The sequence below is a fragment of the Berghia stephanieae genome, chromosome 2 (assembly GCF_034508935.2).
Source record: "Berghia stephanieae isolate SIO BIC M18660-M18661 chromosome 2, UCSD_Bste_1.3, whole genome shotgun sequence".
Taxonomy (NCBI): Eukaryota; Metazoa; Mollusca; class Gastropoda; order Nudibranchia; family Aeolidiidae; genus Berghia; species Berghia stephanieae.
Window position 1 is genome coordinate 27,668,522 of NC_088361.1, and position 14,874 is coordinate 27,683,395.

Sequence of the window (14,874 nt, forward strand, 5' to 3'; positions counted from 1 at the left end):
AGCAATTGGTATTTTTAAAATATCGATATTATTAATATCGGATTTCACAAAGAGAGAAATATACGAACTTTTAAAACAAAAACTATAAAATGCCTATAAATAATGTTGGAAAGTATGTATTCAAAATAAAAACATAGTAAATAATAGTACTGAAAATATTATGGACTAAATTTAACATAATACATAACTAAATTTAAAATATCGATATGAATATCGATATCGCCCGGCAGCCATGATGAGAAGATAATGTAAACAAGGCATTTCGGCGCAGAGTTAAAAGGTGTCTGCCCATCGATATAGAGCCCTGAAATTTGGCATGAATAAAGTTTAGATGTTATTCTAAAAACAAGCGTTTAAATTTTAAAAACACACGCGGTAAATAAAAAAATAAATACATTTGAAAATTACCAAATTTTAACTTCATATAACTTCTGGAATTCTTAATGGATTTTTCCTTAATTCGCACCATTTAAAAGGAAATTGAAAGACGAAAATAATGATACCAAAATATCTGCGATATTCCTCTTTATAACGAAGTTATGCATCTTTAATTGAACCCCCCAAAACGCGAACGGCAATTTCCAGTCACAACTTTCCTATGGGCGAGTTGGGTCAAAATTTGACTGCAACTGCTGCTGCTCATTAAACTGCCTACTGTACTTGTACTTGTACTCAACACCATGACAAGTATTCTTCTAGCGCCGGTCGAACGGTAAAGCCAAAGCGCACTTACTTTTACAAGAATCTGGCCGACCTCCTCCGGTCTCGGCTCGATTTCAGTCATGATTTTTGAATGTATTTCCTAAAATGTTCATTTAAATATCCTCATCGAGTTGGCTGGAGTGCTTGAAAAAAACAAAACAAACTAAACATAAGGCGCCATTACGTTTCTCGGCAACAACTTAAACAGCGTTATCAATGACGTTTCTTACAATTTGAAAGGATTCAATGTATAATATCAACTACACTTGTCTTTGTTTATAAGTGATTAAACCGAGCGATTATAATATTCTTTACAATTTCTCCTTACAGAAAGAATATTACAGAAAAAAACAAACGAGACCAAGATTAATCATAGAAAACTATGAATTGTACCACCTCAATCATCTAGATAGTTCTCTTGATTAGGCTTACCCAAATTTTACAATGAAACAGGTTATAACCATCAAAATGGTGCTGCCCTGTGCATTAATTTCATCCTCGACTGATATTCATAAACCTGAAAATTTTGTGAAGCGTATGTAGATATACTAGATAATATACTATTTTATAGATTATCATGTTACCTTTGCTAATTTCCTTCTTTCAACATTTTGTTGTCGAACATGCCAGATTTGTTTTAATTTTTTTGTTTAGTCTCATCGTCATAGTCATAGTCAGTGTAGCAGACAACACATTTTCATTTTTATACTTGACCAGTCTGGCCTGATTGATTAGTCATCAATCATCTCTCTCTCTCTCTCTCTCTCTCTCTCTCTCTCTCTCTCTCTCTCTCTCTCTCTCTCTCTCTCTCTCTCTCTCTCTCCAATATTCTGGTCAACAAGTTAACGGTGCCTGATTGACGATGATAATAAAAGTGCCATCCGACTGCGTACACGCCCCTCAGATTTTTTTACTGTCCAGGTATCTGCAGCCGCATTTCCTAAATATTCTTTTTTACACAAGGTTGAGTTCCCGTCCCACATCCCCTTTTTGCTGCGGTGATTGGTTGTACTATTTGTAAAGTCAAACTATACAAACTAGATCAGAGACAGCGCTATCCTTTTTTTTTTTTTTTGGGTGGGGGGTGTGGGGGGGGGGGGGGATGTAAGAACTTTCCCACTTCCATATACAGGCGCCACTCAGGGAAGACCCTTGATCATACATCAAATGTCATAGGTTATATTATATTTAATATTTATATTTATATTATATTTATTTTTATTATATTTATATTATTGTAATTACATTATAATATCAGATATACATAGATATATGATTATGATACATAAGTAATCAATAGATTAAAAATTGAAATGATCTGGAGTCGTATATATGCTCCACTATTTTAACAGTCGAAAACACTTTCATGAGGAAATATAGAATAACTATTAATATAGATAATATCCGCAAGACATGCCTTACAAGACTTACATATCCATTAGCAAATGTTTTAAATTATATCTAAAATATATAATTAATGTAAAAAGAATTAATTATAAACAAAGGTTAAACAAAAATAAGAGCCTAAAATGGATTACTTCCCTTGTTTTGAGATTTTGTCATTTGGCAGAATATCTGGAGGAAAATTAACCAAAAATCCCCGAAATTGTTCTGCTGCTTTCTAGTGGCCATAAAGAGAGTTTAATACTAATACAGTACAGCTTGTTTACAACGGTCTCAGTTGCAGCGGGAGCTCAGCTACAGCGGGAAATTTTAAAATCCCCATTCTACACCTATATAATTCATATAAGTCATGCATGGCAAAACAAGGTATTTTTTATTGGAAACGGTGTGAGTTGCAAGTTTAGTACCCAGTTGAGAAAAGCTACGTACTCAAGAAGAAAAGAGGAAGGCACACATGGCACGCATAACTTATAGTTATAGGGAACAGTGATGGGGTGGGTGTGGGTGAATTGCAGTTATTGTGTGTACTATCGACTTTTCTCTGTGTATGTCCACGACAACGCAACAAAAGGCTAGTGAAAGGCGTGTCACTGACTGATCAACATCTTGATACACTTAGCCATAGAGTAAGGGATGTGGTTAGGTAACTATGCCCAATGAGAAGTGAGATGGTGATGAGCTCTCTGTGAAACCTGAGGCTAGGGTGGTGCACTACTAGAGTTTTGAAGTGCACTAAATAGTGATAGTGGCTGTCAGCGGTGAGGTTGGAATGGGTGGAAAGCAGAGGAAGGTAGAATAACGGTTGTATTGTTCCAACCAGTCTTGTATCCTGAAGTAAGTGGAAGAGGGGGTGAGGAATGGTAATTTAGGGGGGGGGGGTATAGGGATGGTAGTCTGATTTACATACTCATGGAGATAACTCGAAATGTGTTCCTCCTGATCCTTATTTCCCTCAGTATTGCTTCCCTTCAAATACCGTATTCATGGATATAACAGGACTCGGCTACAACAGGGATTTTTTTGCTAGTCTCACTATCCCCATTGTAACCGAGTTACACCGCAATATTTTGGCTACTTTTAATTGTTAATTTGGTTGCTTTTGCGTGATACAGTTAAAATCTGGGATATCTAAAGTTACGGCAAAACTTTCAAAGATGGCCACATGACTGTATCTCCATTGCAAATCTAAATCAATAAAATTATTGAAAACAAGCCTTTTAATTCTGACCATTTGACAGTAAATCGTTACTAATTATGAAATATATGGGATACATCAAGTAAGAGGAACATGCCAGTGAATGAAGCAGACTATTACAAGGAAGGCTTACAGTATTATAATTATTATTTTTTTTTAACTCTTTTTTTTTTTTAGTGCAGCATCTTTACACAAAAAAACTGTAGGTCATTCAACACCTTCAAGCTAAAGAGAACAGATAACATTGAATAATAATGCTATGACCAGAAAATGTTAAACGCACTGTGAATTCAGTAAAAAGAAAAGAGAAAATGTGCAATAACAATAGGAAACCTAGACATCCTTACCTTTACCCCTGACACGGCCATAAACTCAAACTGCAAAGTAATAGTTGCTTTAATCTGTCAAAAATAGATACTGTAACAATGTCTAATGTGTTGCCATGAAGTCAGTGTAAAAATTATAATATCATCATGCTTTCATTATGATATAGAACTCCCCAACCATTGTTAAAATGCTTTTGTAAACAAAAATATTAAGGTACAAATAAAAGCACCTGACAACTTTAAACTCGGAAAAAATCAAGCAATTGTTTTTTACTTCCGTGTCAATTCTTGTCTTGTTGATCATTTTAAAATAAAATATAAATTCCATCTTTTATTTTAACAGTTAGATACATAACAATTAAAAGGGACCAATTTGGTAAGAGAAGAAATTAAAATTTATAAAATTTCAGAATTAATTAACATCACAAACTTATTTGTTGTTCTTCCACAGAAATTCTTAGGGTTCCAGATCTTCCAGAACCTCACAACCTTAATGATGCCATAAAGGGATATGAATGGTCATTTGAGACAAAGTACTACTCTACAACTATTCATCTCTGTACAACAGCTGCACGGACAATTGGCAGTCAAGAATTTGCTGACAGCTTAGAAGCGTTTATACATTTCTTTGAACCAAATGAGGTAATAATGGAGGCTACACAAAGATATATGAAATATATATGAACTATTGTTTCTTTCTGGTAAAAGTTTCCTTTGAAATCTAAATTATTAGATTTTAATTTTATTAATATATTTTTTATTAAAAACGATGAATGATTGTGTTTTTTAAAACTCTTTCAGCGTGACTGGTGACTGCACAGTGTGGTCAGTCTTTTATGATATAAAAGATAATATAAAAGAAGCCTATTTATCAAAGTAGAAACATTAATTTTATTTTAAGGACAATCAGTTTGCACCAAGGGGGGAAGGTGTGTCATTAAATTGACAATTTTTTGCCAATTTTCCAAACCAGAAATTCGGCTATTAACCCCTTAAGTTTGATATTCAGTTTTAGTAATAGGTTGTGATATCCTAGTTTAAACCAATCAGGGCGAACTACATATTGCCTAGATCGTTGAAACAGTGTTCTTAGTTTAAGTCAGTAATCACAGTCACAGTACCATTGTACTCATTAAGATAAATGTTTACAAGTCATCAAACAAATTAAAAATTGTCACAATTATTAGTTTGAGATCACAATCATATAAATGCCGGTGTTTCAAACTTAAATAAGAATAACATTGTTAAAAATATTTAGATCACAAAGTGTGAACAGGAAAATTATAATCACTTATTATTTATCTGTTGTGTTTGTCCATGATAATGTCTTTCTTGGGGACATTTTTAAAAAGCCATATTTGTTACCCACCATTTCAAAATGGTATTCTGTCGGGATGAATTATATCCATAAAATTGAATTTAGCATTTGAATGATAGATATTATATGAACTTTGCGATTTTTGCAATGTAAGAAATTGTATTTATTGTTCACCATAATGAAGAGAAGTTAACCTGAAGTTTCATATTTATTTGTAACTATAAATTCAATTTCCAGCTGTTAGTTCATCCCAACTTAACACCACTTTGAGTCAGTGGGTCACAAATGAACACGTAGAATGTTCGTCTCATTTATGTACCCTTGTTCCATGTGTCTTTCACATTCACACACACACACACGCACAAAAGAAATCAGTTTTATATATTAGTTTACAGCTATCAATAAAACTTTGCATAATGGTTCAAATATAATTGGTTTACTATATCCATATATTTTTTCATTGATATTTAGGTAGTTACAAGACCTTGAGTTTAGGGCCCTGATTTAAAATTTATTTTTTGGGGGGGGGGTTGACCACCCAATACATAACTAGTATTAAAGGTGATGTGAATCCAAATGTGTCGAAAGTTGTTATTAAGAGAGTAGGCTCGCAAAGTATCCCATTATAGTTTTAATTCATATTGTCAGCTTTGGTTTGATATTTTTTTTTACAAAGTGGAACACACGATTTTCATTTTATCAAAAGAGAAGTTTTTGAATAGTGGGATCTTGGGGTTAACCTCTTGATTGATCAAGAATCATATCAAGAAACCAATCATTAGATTGTAAAAAGCATTTTTCTATTGCACCTTCTCTCTTGAGAGATTTTTGCGCATTACATATAGAATTCAACGCCGGTTTTAAGTCCTTATTGGGATGGTCACTATTATAAATTTTATTTCCCCTTCACAGATAGAGTCATTTGAGCTAACCGAAGCCTGGCTTCCATACCTGGAACACATAGAGCCAACCATTCAGATATTGGTCTGTAATACCAGTAAACACACAGATGGTGAGAAAATAATTTTGTCAAGATATATTTGTAGCTCAATTCAAATGATGCTCAAAGTGAAATGATTTTTATTATTTTTTCCTTTTTAAAAATGTTTATCTTTACATTATGTTGTAGCCCACTCAGAAGGTCAGCTCTGGATCTTGTTTTATTTTCTAAGTATAAGAAACCTCTGACTACGGTTATCTACAATTTAAGGTATCATTTTTATGTTGGTGACACGCAGAAATATTATTAATGTCTAAATTTCCGAAACCACGAATGCTGTCTTTGAATAAATTAAATAATGACGATTCAAAGTAAAACCAATCCAAAGAAATTTTTTTCCACCAAGTAAATAACATGCATATTATTACTTTCATTTTTTTTTCTAAATCCTATTTGATTGCTCAACTTTTCAAACTTAGTATGGGTAAGGGGTTCTTTCTCAAAGAATTATTAAGTATAATTTAATCTGGAATGCCCATTATCTGTCATTTTATAAGATAAATAATGATTATCCGTTAATACTAAAGTGGTTATAAAGATTCTTTTAAAGTTTTGTTAGTAACTGATTTTTAAAAAATGATAGTATTAATGTTTTACCTAAGTTAACATGTCTTTATTCAGTACATCAATATTAATTTTTGTGTTCAATATTATTGATGTTTTTTGTCATTTCACTGTGATTTGGAGTACTGATAGCTCAGTTGGTAGAGCGCTCTGTTCACATTCAAAGGGACCGAGATCAATCCACAGAATGAAGTTGAGATTTTTTCCAGACCTCTCTGTCCACTCAGCAGTGATTGGTTAGCTTGGTCGGTTCGATCTGAGAACAGTACTTTGCGATAGACTAATGTCCTATCCGAAGGGTAGTAAGCAATTGCTATGGTCTGTTTCACGCTATAGAAACCTGGCTGAACTCCGGCTCCATGGGCCTTGTGGTTTTAAAGGACTACTAACCGTTTCACTGTGATTGCCTCCAAGTACAAGTGATGTACAAAAACAAAAATTTACCTTCACAATTTAAGAAGAAACTGATGATGGTTTGTTTTATTGTAGAATCTATGTTAATCTCTATAATTATTTGATTTTTAAAAACAAATAATCACAAATCTATCGGATGATAAAGCAATGATGTCTTATACTTATTTGGTAGTGTAAATGCTGCTGCTCGAAGCTCGAAGAAATAAATAATAACGTAAAGTTGAATGTAAGCTTCAATTTAATTACAAAAACAGATCAAATGAACGTTTCGGGATTCCCCTTTATCAACAAAACAGGATGATTGAAACACCACAGATGAATGAGATGATATGGTAGTGGCGTAGTTAAGATGAATCTTAATCTTAATCTTGATTCATCTTAACTACGCCACTACCACATCATCTCATTCATCTGTGGTGTTTCAATCATCCTGTTTTGTTGATAAAGGGGAAACCTGAAACGTTCATTTGATCTGTTTTTGTAATTAAATTGAAGCTTACATTCAACTTCACGTTATTATTTATACTTATTTGGTAATTTTTGTCCTTTTTGATCCTTTAGTTATCAACAGAAAGAAAACATTGGAATGGTGCATCAGCCATGGTTTTGAACTCGTTGAATTGAATCCTGAGCAAGATGAAGATGACAGTGATGATGATAAAGAAGGTACACAAGATCATGTTCATGTTTTCTAAGAGTTTTTTTTTAAATTAATTTTTTTTCATTTGCTCAGGATAAATGAAAATTTCTACACCTTTAAGAAGTTTTAATTACCTTTTAAAATTTATATTTGTCATTTTGATCGTCCAAGTGCCTTTCTGTGTAAGCTATGGATATTTACTGCCTATCTTTATCTTTTTTTATCATCATGATGTGCTGTGATGCATTATCCTTAGCAATTCTATCAATAACTGATTCAATTCTAATATGTAGTTTTTTAAAACATTTTGAATTTTAGATAATTTGTACAATTTCTCATCAATGATATATACATTGGGATTCAGATGGTAATATTGGAATAATAAAATTTGATATCTAATATTTCATATATGAACTGACAGTTACCTGTAACTCAGAGGTGGTTTGTAGACAAACAGAAAGTAAAGCCTGTGTGAAGTAAATGTTTTGTTTGACCTTTCTGCTCCCTAGCAGTAATTAGGTATCGAAGTCTATTCGATCAGACAGAAGGTATTCTGCTAGCAATTATTTGTTACTGTACATTGAATGTTACAGAAATTGAAACAAACTCCAGCTTGATTGGACCTTATTGACTTTGAAGGACAACTTTTTGTTGTTGAGATAATAAGGCATCAAATAATTCTGCTTTTACCTGAGACATATAAAATTAAGTTTAACTTTAGCAGCAGTAATAGTTTTATTTCCTATTCACGCCAGGATTTTAAATATTCTTTCAGATGACTTTCAGGAGACAACAGGATTAGCGAGAATTGTACAAGCTCTTCACGCTCATACATGGCCAAACTTAGAAATGAAAGGTAGATCAAATCATTAAAACTACATATATAGATTTCCAACTTTCCATTCTGGTGGAATGGAATTTACGACACGTCCTTTAAGGGTAGTGATAGATAATTGAGTCACTCAAAATATGCATTATGAAAATAAGAACTCTATGCCCCTATGTGATTAATTAACCATCATGAGACTTAGAAGACTTCAAAGAGAAAAAAAATCCCACCACCCAGTTGATTTGTTAGCAAGTTATTTGCTAAAAGTATTTGATTTGAAAATTAATTTGAATAAAACGATAATTTGGATATTTGAATCAATGTACATGTATAGAGAAAGAGTTGTGACTTTAACATTAAACAAAACAAAAGAAAAAGAACTTATTAAATTATTATTTCCCTTTTTCATAATTTTATCAATTGAAGAAAACCCAACCATTCAGAGTCCATATGTGAGGCAGCTAATGAAGGAGCAACACTTGCTTAATCAACAAGAAGCAATATCATCATCAGAACAACCAAAGACTGATGTGCCATGTCCGTCACTCAATGACTCTAATGAAAGCTCTGACAAATCAGAGTCTGTTAGCAACAATACAGAGAAAACAACAAATGGAAACCAAGAGACAGCCTCATCAGTTGATACAGATACAGCATTTAAGTTGGACAATATGGACTGGGGTAGTTTATTAGGGGCAGATATGCTCAACAAAGAAGGTGAGGAAGAGGGACTTTTTTTTTAATGCTGTGAATCATAATAACTTTATTAACCGAAATATACATGCTTTTTCTAGGAAAAGTTAAGAAAGCCCATACAAATCACTGCAGGTTTCTTTAAAGCAATTTTTATTCCATCATCTATTTGAAAATGAGATGGCATTACATTAGATAGCTGGCAAATCAGATGTGAGCTTTTCCTTTAGGATTGTTTTATCCTTTTGACACAATTATTGATTACATGTTTGCTCTTTTAATACGGATTGAATATGTCTTAACATTTTGTACACATCTTGCATTTGTCTGATTGGATAGATATCCATATCACATCTATTTAAGAATTCCAAGCAACAATGTATGATGATGCTATGCGAAAGGTTAGTTTAAAATTAAGTACGATCAATGCAAGATATATTAATTGCTTGTTTCATTTTTTTTTTAAAAAGCCTGGCTGTAAGTCAAAAGTTAGTGTTATATGTAACTGTAATATGGCAAAACCCATACAAATTAAAACTCAACGCTTTCCTGTCATATCACTTTTAAAAAAAGATGCTCTTTATTTGGCATTTAGAACATTCATATGTAAATTGCAAGGATTTCTTCAATATACATTTATAAATTAGACAGCTAATGTCTTTCTTTAATCTAAAAATGAATCTTTCCTTTTAAAGCATCTTTTGTGGTAAAAATGATAGTAGTAGCAGTAATGATAATAATAATAATACAGTCTTCTCCGGATAATCGCAACACCTTGGGATCAGCGAAAATGTTGTGATTAACCGAAGTTGGATTCCATGTCTACTATTGCAAGATTTTTGGAGATGCCATGTTTTTTGACAAGTTCTGTCTGAGTTGGTTTAGGAGTTGAATTGAACATTGATGGTTTGAAATGTTGTCTGTAATGTGATATCGTTTCTCTTGTTATGGGAAGCCATAGTTTCTCAGTATTCGTGTTTTTATAAAATTTGTTTTTGTTTTGTTTTTTGGGGGTTTTTTTTCAAGCTAATATCTTTGGTCAACTTCAGATAAGATGATGGAACACTGTTTTCACCAGCATTTGTTGTAAGTTTCAATAGCAATTTTGATTTGACCACTAAGCAGTTTCATACCATATATGGTAAACTCAAACCAGTTGTTGTAAACATTGTTCTTTGACCACCACAGATTGAAACAAAAATCATATGGCCGCCCTGTTTAGATTTTGACACGCAAAAGCAGGTTTGATGCAAGCCAACATCTTTTTCAGATTGGATTAACTTTCACTCTTTTGTTCTCAGCATTTGTAAGAGTCAAAAGAGATTAGCCGTGTTAAGAGACAATAATCTCTCATCAGACACATTTGTCACTCCCAAAAAAAAAGGATATTGCGGCGCTTAAATCCATTAAAATGCTCTAAAGCACTATGTTTCACAATTTAGATCAAAACACAGAAACAAGCACACACCCACACAAAGGTTCACACTCATACAGAAACACATTTATATCCAAGGGACTTAGTCATCAATTAGCATTGGCCCTCTGGTCTACCGTGCAGCAGGAATAGCCCCACCACACATCCGGAGGGAAACTCATGCCCAAATACAAAAATACAAACAGGAAATGGACCAGAGACACCCCCTTCATAACCACAATTGCCCCAAAAGCAGGCTCAAATCAAGGAAAAGCTTCCTCACAGTAGAGAGCCTTCACCCAGACCACTCAGCATTCTTCCGCCTGGACAAATGGGTAGAATGGGACAAGACAGCAAACGATGCCCTCCAGCCCCCAACAGAAAAGCTCCCAGCAGGCACAGACCTCAAGAGAAAAGACTGGGTGGCGTTGAACAGAGCTAGAGCAAAGGTGGGAAACACCGCCACCAACCTCTTTAAATGGAAAATCTCACCGGGCACTGAATGCCCATGTGGTCACCCCAGACAGACCATGGACCACATCCTGTCCAAATGCTCGCTGGGACCTCACTGCACCAATGCTGACCTAAGGAATGCAACCAGACTGCCCGGGACTGGCTGACTCACTGGCGCGACAAGATATGATGATGAGTCATCAATTTCAATGGGATTAAACCATAGTTGATATTAATAAGAGGAAAAATCCAGATTGGTTAACATTCATGACTTTTGCAGCCTTGTTTAACGAATTGCCTCCCTTTTTTAATAAAGTGAAATAAAAAACAAAATTTTCTTAAGGGTTTATTTGAGAAAAGACCAGGCATAAGTTGCAGTGTAATGTTGCAAAGTTATCAGTAGGGCTAATTTTTTTTTTTTTTTTTGCACAGGGAAAAAAAGTGATACTGACAGCGGAGGTCAAACCTGGGTGGAAGTACAAAAAATGCCCTATCCACTCAGCTATATTGCCCCCAAATTACACCTTTTAATGGAGGGGTGTCATTAATTTTAAATAGTTCTACAATTCAATATGGATTGGATTGTATGACAAATAAATGCCAGCATGATGGTGTTAGCTGCCCTTAATACCAAGAAGAAGAGCTCTCTCAGATTATTGACAATTTAGCTAAAGTTTTAAAAACAAAATATTTCAAATTCATTTAAGTTTAGCAGTCCTTTTGATTTGACCATTTTCTATCGAGGCAGTTTTTATTTTATGATAGGTAAAATAAATGAATGGCTATTCAAGAGTACTATTTTTATGTTCACCACAGGAGGAGATTTGGATGACCAAGAGCTGGGTGTTGAAGAATTTGAACAGTTGTTTCAAAAATTAAAAGTTATGAAAGGTAAATTAATAATCATCCTTATACTTATACTATCTTGTTTAATTATTTTTGATCTTAAATAAATTTTCTGTTGACTTAAAAAATGTTATTTCATAATAACCATAGAAAAATAGCATTAATAAATATTTTAGCTTTTTGCGAAATAAATGAGCAGTAAAAAGTAATGCATTTTATGGTGCTACTATATATATATATATATTATATTACATATATGATATTGGTAAGCTGTGATAACTTGAAAAAATCATCTTTTCATCACCTGACAGATAAAGCTGAAACCTTACCACCAGAAGAGAGGAAGAAATATGCTGAAAAGGTAACTGTCAATGGTGTCTTTAAAACAAAGTAAAATTCACTTTAGTGAGGAATATCTGAAATCATATTCAGCGGGCCTGGTCACTCTATCAGTCGAACAATTGACTCGCAATTAATGACCCATCAACCCGGTCAATAAGGGGTAAAGGGTCAATCCTGCAAGATTAGTGGTGCTTACACGGCCATGTGGCAAGGAGGGTAATTCTTTTATTTTTATCAAATTTAGATAAATATAAGGTTATATCCATTGTATGTTAATGTCAAAAGTGGCAACTCGGATTCAACAAAACCTTGGTTATACTGAACGTTTGACCTCCAGTGCTGCTGACTTTGTTGTAACTGAGGTGCATTGTATGTGTCTAGGGATATAGCTCAGTCGGAGCCATAATCTTTGTCTTGACTGAACCTTTTTCAAGTAACACAAGACCAAGTTTTTGTAAAAAGAAAGAAAGAAAAGAAAAGAAGAAATCATAACATTTTAGAATATTAAAAAATGTGTAAACGATTCCAATAAAATCATCTGTGCGATGTGACATTTTTTCTCCCTAGGTTGCTGTGTCGTTCTGGAAAGCAATAGGTGGTGATGAAGATGAGATAGAGGGTGTCGACAACGATTCAGACTGACTGCAAAATATTTATTAAAAAACATTCCTTATGTGAAATCAATGGTTTATTACCTGTATAACAAATTATATTAATTAACTGTAAATAAATATTATGAACTGAAAGCAGTATTTTCTCTCTCAATTATTTCAGTTTTTGATTACAAGTTATAGAAATAGTCTGGCCAGACTTTGCTAGTGAGAATGATGTATTGTAAAGGACATTTGTATAATTTGTCTTTGGTTTGGGAGGAGAAATCAAAGGTAAATCAATATGGAAGAACACCCCCCCCCCCCCCCCCCCCTTCTCTACACGGCCGAGAGGTCAGACTGTGCTATTGAGGGGATTTCCATCCATAGCAAAAAGGAATATGATACACAATACACTGGGCAATTAGTACAAAGACAACTACAGTAAACTCTCCTTACACTGACACATTTGAAACCTTTGGCAAAATATGCATATATTACAAGTTCAGAATAACTACAGTGCAGCACGAAAAACTCAAAATCCTGCAATGTCAAACACTTCTCAATTCCCCTTTTTAATCCCTCTATTTTCATAGTATTCACAATACAAAAATCACTATAAAGAGGCCAACTCGAAAATCGAACAAACTGGACACCCACTTTTGCCTTCATTGATTAAATTCTGTCTATTTTTGTATTGCACGGAAACTAAAGCTGCTATTACTCTCAATATGACGTCAAGTATGTTAGTTAATGTGTCATACATACCTTTGGAGTAAGAGAGGTGTACTATGTGTGTTTGGAGGAGAGTGTGTAAAGCATGTTGGACCAGTGTCTTTACGCACACACGACACCTCACTCTAATTCTAATGTGTACCAGTACCCATACCAATAGGAATAGGAGACTAGTGAGGCAGTGATGGCCTGAGCTGCTACTGTTACAATATTAAAATCAAACATGCAACTGGGGGTGGGGAGGATGTGGTGACACAGAGGTGCGAGGGAGATAAGTGAGGCAGTAAATGACTCTAGACAAAACCAAAAAGTCATATTCCAGAACAATTACATAAAGCTGCAGAAGAAGGGCAAATGATATTGGGTGATAGTAGAGGTAGCCAAGGGGGGGACATGTTGGCCCACCTCCAGACACTGCAAGCCGTCTCATTCCAGGAAAGGCCAGAAAGACAACACAAAGGGCCAACTGATGCACAATAAAAGCTCATTAAACCCAAACACCACAGGATTCAGCTGCAAAGTAAAAAAAAAAAAAAGATCTTTTATATAGGGCAATATCCACTAAACGTGCTCAAAGCACTTTACACGGGTCCCTGGCCAACAGCAACATTTAACATGTAGGACGGGACATAACGCCTATTAGGCGATATTACAATTTTTTCGGACAGAGACAACGCTGTTATCGGCCAGGTACTTATTTTACACCTGAGTACGATGAGAGAATGTGAGTAAAGCGACTTCTCCAAGGACTCAACTATGTGCCGAGCGAGGCTCGAACCCAGGACCTTCCAATCCGAAAGCGAGTGTCATACCACAAGACCACATAGCCGCACAGTAAGGAGTAAGGCTCTTACACTGGATAAAATTAGATGCCGACAGAGAGGTTTGAATCCAAGGATTAGTTCTCCCCCAACTCCATTTCACTGCACCCTCCATCACTTAAAAATGTATCCAAAATACAATGGGAACCTCGGTATAACAGGGTTTTTTAAAATCCCCATTCTCCCCGCTTTGCCTTTTGTAACAGTAACATTTATCGGCTATAGCAGGGATTTTTTAAGTTATTGGATATAACGGGAGCTAAAACCCATTTAATATCTTCAAACTCCAGATAAGATGAATAAGTTCACATTATGCTAAGGTATGCCAACAGTTACGAAGAGCTGGGCTAGGCATAGTTCGCATTGGCCTTGCTGAAGGCAGACCATTTGTAACACAAAACATTCAATTTGAAAGTGTGTATGTGTGTTAGGTGGGGGGGGGGGAAGATTACAAATGATAAAAAATGATGATTTAGGTCATTTGGGTTGTTTTTCTTGAAATCCGGCTATACCAGGACTCAACTATAACAGGGATTTTAGGCTGATCCCACCATGCCCGTTATACTGAGGATCCACTAAAAATAATAA

General features: G+C 34.6%; 2 protein-coding genes across 3 annotated transcripts in view; one reads left to right on the forward strand and one right to left on the reverse strand.

Moving 5' to 3' along the window:
- Window positions 1–1,108, reverse strand: part of LOC144964611 (IQ domain-containing protein H-like) — a 37,210-nt gene extending 36,102 nt beyond the window's left edge. Inside the window, exon 1 of one of the 2 annotated variants that reach the window (XM_078899084.1) lies at window positions 734–1,108. In XM_078899084.1, the coding sequence (XP_078755210.1) occupies window positions 734–784 (51 nt within the window). In that variant the 5' untranslated portion in view covers window positions 785–1,108. The remainder of the gene's footprint in view (window positions 1–733) is intronic. The other variant, XM_078899083.1, reaches the window with a different exon arrangement.
- Window positions 1,104–12,886, forward strand: LOC144964614 (alpha- and gamma-adaptin-binding protein p34-like). Its single transcript, XM_078899088.1, has 9 exons — window positions 1,104–1,237; window positions 4,079–4,269; window positions 5,858–5,957; window positions 7,485–7,589; window positions 8,339–8,419; window positions 8,819–9,109; window positions 11,769–11,843; window positions 12,110–12,159; window positions 12,708–12,886. Exons 1-9 carry the CDS (start codon window positions 1,147–1,149, stop codon window positions 12,780–12,782), a joined length of 1,059 nt encoding a protein of 352 aa, XP_078755214.1. The 5' UTR covers window positions 1,104–1,146; the 3' UTR covers window positions 12,783–12,886.
- Window positions 12,887–14,874: the final 1,988 nt, after the last annotated feature.

Coding starts and splice junctions, on each gene's coding strand:
- LOC144964614 (XM_078899088.1), top strand. CDS start 1,147: ATGAAACAGGTTATAACCATCAAAATGGTGCTGCCCTGTGCATTAATT. Junction 7,590..8,338: donor CAGTGATGATGATAAAGAAG/GTACACAAGATC, acceptor ATATTCTTTCAG/ATGACTTTCAGGAGACAACA. Junction 8,420..8,818: donor GCCAAACTTAGAAATGAAAG/GTAGATCAAATC, acceptor TATCAATTGAAG/AAAACCCAACCATTCAGAGT.